This window comes from Pelodiscus sinensis, chromosome 1 (assembly GCF_052426305.1).
Source record: "Pelodiscus sinensis isolate ZL-2025 chromosome 1, ASM5242630v1, whole genome shotgun sequence".
In the NCBI taxonomy this organism is placed as follows: Eukaryota; Metazoa; Chordata; order Testudines; family Trionychidae; genus Pelodiscus; species Pelodiscus sinensis.
The window spans coordinates 306,232,483-306,239,455 of record NC_143052.1 but is presented as its reverse complement, the minus strand read 5'-3'; the positions used below and the strand labels follow the sequence as shown (position 1 = coordinate 306,239,455).

General features: G+C 46.2%; 1 protein-coding gene across 1 annotated transcript in view; it reads left to right on the top strand.

Annotated features, from left to right (window-relative positions):
- Positions 1 to 6,249: 6,249 nt before the first annotated feature.
- ATP8A2 (ATPase phospholipid transporting 8A2) overlaps positions 6,250 to 6,973 on the top strand; it is a 554,076-nt gene continuing 553,352 nt past the window's right edge. The window contains exon 1 of the mRNA XM_014581486.4: positions 6,250 to 6,511. Within this exon, the coding sequence (XP_014436972.2) occupies positions 6,411 to 6,511 (101 nt within the window). The 5' untranslated portion in view covers positions 6,250 to 6,410. The remainder of the gene's footprint in view (positions 6,512 to 6,973) is intronic.

Genomic DNA, 6,973 nt, shown 5'->3' with positions numbered 1-6,973 from the left:
GTTCGTAAGTAGGGATCCGAAGTAAGTCGTATCCACGTAACCCGGGGACGGCCTGTATATGTTTAGTGCACCCCAGATTTTAATTCCAGCAATTATATGCATACACTCCAACTGCTTTCACTGTATGGACTATGGAAGGGATTTTTTTGGAGAAGCTTTGCAGATCTGTTACTGTGATGTGTTGAAAGGTGCATGTGTGCCATAGAGATTGTCAGTTTATTGTCATACATGACTGTGGTGTTAGGGTTTAGTGAGGAATAACTGAAAGCTATGTCTCAAAGGGAGTCTTCAAAGTAAGATAAAGGGGAGGTGATTTTGAGCAAGCCTGGAGTGGTTTTGTGTGTATTAGCTCCACAGTTGAGTGTAGGCCACTGTAGTTAGTACCTTTTTGCTATGCCTGACTTAAACCTTAGCACAGAGAAGATATTAGATTTTTTCTTACACACCTCACTCACCTACTGTATTCTCAGTGTTCTGTAGCATCTGTATGAGTAGTGCTGCCTAGCCCATGCTGGTGTGGAATGCAGAGATAAAATTCTTAGATTGCTTAAGCATTCATGTTTTCTTCTTGGAGCAACTAGTTTTGGAACCCACAAGGAGAGAGGCAAATCTTGATTTAAGTTCTAAGTGGTGCATAGGATCTGGTCCAAGAAGTGAATATAATTGAATTGCTCTGTAATAGCAACTGCAACATAATTAAATATAACACCCTTGTAACGGGGTTGGGTGTGGTGATGCCAAAGAAATACACTGCAGCAGCATTTAATTTTATAGAGGGTAACTGTACAAAAATTGAGAGAACTACTTAAATAGAAATTAAATGGAACAGCCATAAGGGTGAAATGCGTACAAACTGCACAGAGACTATTTAAAAACACCATAATAGAGCCTCAAGCGAAATGTATACATGAAATACATTTAAAAAACCACAGAGGACCAAAAAGTACCACCATGGATAGAGAGCAGAATATAAGAGGCTGTTAGAGACAAAATGACATCCTTTCAACATTGTAAGTCAAATCCTAGTGAGGAAACTAGAAAGGAGCATTAACTCTGGCAGATTAAGTGTAAAAGTATAATATAGGCCAGGAAAGAATGTGAACTACCTAAGGATACAAAAACTAACAGCCAAAAAAAAGTACATTAGAAGCAGGCAGCCTGCCAAAGAATCAGTGGAACTACCGGATAATTAAAATGCTAAAGGAGCACTCAGAGAAATCAAGGCTGCTACCGAGAAGCAAAATGAATTCTTTGCACTGTTTTTCACTGTGGAAGATTTGAGGGAGGTCCCCACACTTGAGCCATTCTTTTAAATGATAAAGCTGGGCAACTGTCCCAAACTGAGGCAATTTTGGAACTAATTAATAAACGAAACAGTAATAAGACACCAGAACCAAATGTTATTCACCCAAGAGTTCTGAAGGAACTCAATTATGAAATTGCAAAACTACTAACTGTAGCATGTTATCTACTGTTTAAATCAGCCTCTGTATCAGAAGGCTGGAGGAGAGCTAATGTAACACTGATTTTTTAAAATAGCTTCAGAGCAGTTTCTGGCAATGACAGGCCAGTAAGCTTAGCTTCTATACCAGGAAAATTGGTTGAAACTGTAGTAAAGAACAGAATGATCAGATGTCCATGAACATGATATGTTTGAGGAAGTATCAACATAGCTTTTGGTGGGGCATGATTTCCTTTTACATCTAGTGGGTGACAAAAAAACATATGGATGAGGGTGTATTTGTGTCCAGGACAGCTAGGGGTTAGGACACTCACCTTGGAAGTAGAAAACCGAGATTCAAATCTCTGTTCTATGTGATTTGGAGCAGATGTCACAGGAAACTGCCTTAACCACTCATATATTCTGGAGTTGGTCTCTCTGTCCCCCTGTTGGAGCTGTTCCAGTATATAAAATACTTATTGGGCCAATCAGGGTACATCTACGTAGTGGGGCTATTTCGGGATCCTGAAAGTATTCTGAAACAGCTACTCCGCCTCTTTTGAATGTGCCCACTATTTCAAGATAGATCTCGAAATAGTTGACACGCTATTTCAGCATCCCTGTAACCCTCATTCCATGAGGGTTAAGAGATGTCTCAAAATAGTGTGTTATTTTGAAATTTGGTGCTGTATAGATGCACCAAATTTCAAAATATGCTATTTTGAAATTCAATCGAAATAAGATATGCAATCTGCGTAGCGCAAATTGCGTATCTTCTTCCAAGTTTAGGGTGCTGTGTAGATGCACCCTCAGAGAATAATTGTATAGCTGAGTGCTTATGACGCTCACCTTGAATGTGGGAGTGTCACATTCAAGTTGCTTTTCCAATGAATAATTAAATTGTTAATACAAAGTGGAAAAACTTCAGCAGGTGAGATTGAAAGACCTCCCTCCTCCCCCATAAGCATCAGAATATCCAATAACCTATTAGGAGACCTGGGTTCAAATCCCTTCTATAAATCATGCAGGGGAGAAATTTGAATTTGGGCCTACTGCATCCCTAACCACTGAGCTATTTGCTATAATTGTGTGTAATGGATGGAAGGGCTGTTGGCTATTTGTGTGTGTGACTTCAGACACACAGACATCTTTACATCCTGTAGTTCAGCTATAACTTAGGTTTGAGGTCTGATAGAACAAATAAATTACATTTTGTCATACATATATTGTTTGTTTTATCTGTAATTAATACACAATTTTACAAGAATTCTTTTGGAAAGATAGTATGAAATGTTTCTGTAATTACAGATCAAGATGGCAATTTTCAAGTTTCAAAATTGTAAACAGAAGTGTAGCGCCCCCTCTCCACCTGGTTACCTTCTTTAATGCCAATCTGCTTACAGGTTTTGATGGATAGGTCCGAGTTCTTCTGGATCCCGCCACCCACTCAACTTTATTTTTTCCTATGGATTTATTTGGCGGTGCCTCCACCCCCCTCACTCCTTCCTGGCAGGGTCACCAGGGCAGCTTGGGAGGAAAATTCTAACCCAGGGTAATCCCCACGTACTTGCCAGATAGTTGGAGACTCCCAGAAAATAACACAAACACATACATTATATTAAACACAATTATATTAAACAGGAGACAAATATAACATAACAGGGTAAAACACTATTTTTAGGGTCACCGGTGCCCAGCAACTGTAAGATTAGTGTCCTGTTGGTATGCGTACTTTGTTGGGGCCCTTGATGACTTATGCAGTGGTTTAGCAGTGGGGCTGACTGGGTCCAGTACAGCCCAAAGGACTCCCAAGTGGGAAAAGGTGGTAAATCCCTCCATAGGTGTAATATGCAGCAGGTTATAAAATCCTCAAATTCCCTGACTTACTAACTAAAAGATGGCGCACTCACACGCTCCATGAATGAGCCTCAGGTTCAGAGATGACTCAGTCACTGCGGAGGGGCTGGTCTCTTCTGGCAAGGATCCTCTTCAGGCAGGAATCAGGCTGCTACGGCCCCAGAATATCCCTTCACCACAAAGGGGTGCAAGGCTCAAGGTGCAGGCCACACAACTGCACCAAAATTCAAACTATAATCTCCTACCCCAGCATCAGACATACACACAGCAGGCCCAAACCAGCAAACAGCGGAGCTGACCATGGGGTGACTGGTCTTACCCAGGGAGCCAGAGAGCCAACTCAGCCTGGCTGGGGGAAGCCTCCCAGCAAACTCCACAAACTGGGACTCAGCAGTGGAGAAATAAATCCCAGCTGAGGGATCCTGCCTTCAGGTCCCTAGAGGCTAGTTCTCAGGGGGGAACCCTGAATTCAGGACTGGGGCTTACCAGCTCCCACACAGCCAGCCCTCCCCTTGCCCTGGCTGGCTCCAGGCTCCTCCAACAATGGCTCCTCCCCCCCTCCTGAACTTCCTGGGAGGGGCATCTCACTCCCTATGGTACTCTGTCCCTGGTAGGGAGGGGGAGCCAAGGCAAACTCAATGTGCCTCTCCCTGAGCTGCCAGCAGACAGAGCCCCGGGAATCTAAGTAATCTTTTCGGGGGTTCAGAAGCTAAGGGCTATGGATGGTGATTCTGAAGTTCAGAGAATAAAGTGAATAGTGGTTCATTTTTATTTTGAATGTGATTTGAGTTTGAATTGTAACCTTATTCATATTCATCAGCCCAGTTTACAGAATCCCATAATTCAACCCCGACCCTCTGAAAACGTATGGACATGCTTACTTTCATGCCTTGTGAATAGTCCCATTGACAGCACAACAGATCACTGGGGCTACGTCTAGACTACAAGCCTCTTTCGAAAAAGCTTCTTTCAAAAGAGATCATCTAGACAGCAACCAGTATTTTCGAAAAAGAGAGCCGCTTTTTCAAAAGAGAGCACCCAGGCAGAACTGCTGCATTCTTTCGATTTGATTTCGAAAGAACACGGCAGCAGTCTAGATGCAGGTGAAGTTTTTTTTGAAAAAAGATCATGGAATCATAGAATACTAGGACTGGAAGGGACCTCGAGAGGTCATCAAGTCCAGTCCCCTGCCCCATGGCAGGACCAAATACTGTCTAGACCATCCCTGATATACATTTATCTCACCTAGTCTTAAATATCTCCAGAGATGGGGATTCCACAACCTCCCTGGGCAATTTATACAAATTTATTCAATTTATTCAAAATTTGAAAAAAGATCACTTAAAAAAAAAACCCTGTACTCTAGACACACCCTGGATAGAGTACTCACATATGTAAAGAAAATTGTAGGGAAGTTTTTGCAGGATCATAGCTTAAATGGGACTTTACCAACATTAATGACAGTTAGTGGGCATCTTTCTATTGACTTAAGTGCCTTTAGTCAGATTTATGATGCTTAATTTGGCATGTGTTGGATAGTGAAGACTGCACCAGCAAACTAAGGTGTCCCAACAAATAAATTCTCACGGTCTCATGTCACAACGACTCTTTTATCTAGAATGGCTGTTTGACTGACAGAGCTACATAGTGCAACTAACATTGTGACCTTCTGTACCTTGCCTGTAATTTTTCTGACTTTGTGTGTTTGGAAACCTTTCTCTTTTATGAGAGCTGAACTTTCTCTTATTGGAGTCAGTGATCTTGCCTGTCTAGATAAACTGTTGGCAGCTAAAATTCACTGTGTGGGTGTTAGTTTGTAAAAGGCTATGGCACCTGTTTGAGAACCAGGTTGAAGTGACAGTTGTAATCAGAGAAATGAATGGAAAAAAAAGAGTCAGCCCAGTACAGACTGAATGGGAATAATAATCTTTACTTTTTTTGTGAAGGTTTGTGATAATGCTCTCAAGTTGTCTGCTTCTGGCACTATATAGGCTAAAAGTTAAAATCTGACATAAAATACTTTGTAGCCCTTTATCACTTTCCCAATACACACTGCCAATGTTAAACCTCATAACATTTCTGCCAGAGGGATGGCTGTGGTGACTTTTTTTTTAAGAACTAAGACATCTGGGGGGGGGGGGGGGGGTCAGTTACTTTCTGACATCAGAGGAAATGGGTGGCAAGAGATAAGCACAGCCCCCAGGGGGTTCTGACACTCATGCTTCTGCTCCAGTCCCAAGACCCCTCTTGCCCTCGTGTGTGTTCCTCTAATCTTGAAACCTGTGAAGGGCCACAGGACTTATGCTTGGGAAGCCCTGTCCTCCTCTGACAAAAAACAGGCTAATACAGCCTCTTCCCAGTACATCGCTTTAGGTTATCTTCCTTTACACTATGCTTTTTGTGAGTGCTTTTTCCACTGGCGCTTGCATTATTCATCGCCAGCCATTGCTTTGGCTAAACACCAGGGAAGAAACTCCTAAAGGCAAGATTGCTTCAGTCTATCTATCATATGCCTCCCCCCCCCCAACACCTTTCATCCCCAGCGTGCTTTGTTTTATAGACTTTCCCGTTGCCAGGGCCAATCCCAGCTCATTTATTCTCACTCACCTCTATTCACTCAGGCATCCCAAATCCCACCCTCTCTCCGTCCCTCCAGCCTCCACCCCATTGCCCACTCAGTCTTCCCGTGCAGCGGCTCTGGGGACTTGCAAAGGCTGCGGCTGACAGGTGGGTGGGTGGGACCGGCGGCGAGGGGCGGGAGCGGTGTCTCCTTCTGTTGCTGTGACTTTGTTGATGCTCAGCGGCCGCGGCGCGCGCAGGGCAAGGTTTGTGCCTCCCTCGGTCTCGCCGCCGCTTTGCTCGCTGTGCAGCTGCGAGGGCAACACCCGGGCTGCTGCTGGGCGCCAGAGACAGCGGCGGGCGCTGCTGCTGCAGCCCGGCAGGGACCCAGCTGTCCGGGGGAGGGGAGGGGAGGGGATGTGCGCGCCGCGCTGCGTCTCCCCGCCGGCTCCCCGAGTCTCTGCGCTCGGGGGACTGACTCGGGCTCTCTCTGCCGCGGTGCCTTGCAGGACCCGTGTGTTCCCCCGCGGGCTATAAGAAGGCGGAGGATGAGATGTCCGGAGCCGCGTCCCCAGCGCATCAGGCGGAGGCAGCCGCCCGCACCATTCACCTGAACCAGCCCCAGCAGAGCAAGTTCCGCGACAACTGGGTCAGGTAAGAGCTGCCGCCCGCCTCCTCCCGCCTTCCCGGCCGGCCGCGCGCAGCCCCAGGCCCGGGAAACCTGCCCACGCGGCTCCCCGTGGGGCTGCTGCTGCCCGCGCCGCCTCTGGGGAGCGGGCTTGTTTGTTTCGCAGGCTCGGGCCAATGCTCCGCTCTAGCGGAGTCTCGGTTCTGCCGCCGGGGCATCCGCGTGGTGCTGTTGCCGGGTGTCAGTCGCTGGCGTCTGCAGCAGCCCCCGAGGGGAGATCGGAGAGAAGGGCGACCGGCAGGTCAGTCGCGGGTCATGGACAATGGAGACCCGTTGTGGCGCAAAAATGAGAGTCAGGTACCGGATGGACGCTGAGTGCCCCCGTAGCGAGGCAAGGCTTTTTGGAGCACAGTTGTGAGAGCTAGTAACAGGTGATCTACCCAAGGGTCTTGTTTGCAGCTCCCATAACGAAAGGCGGTAGCTAATGA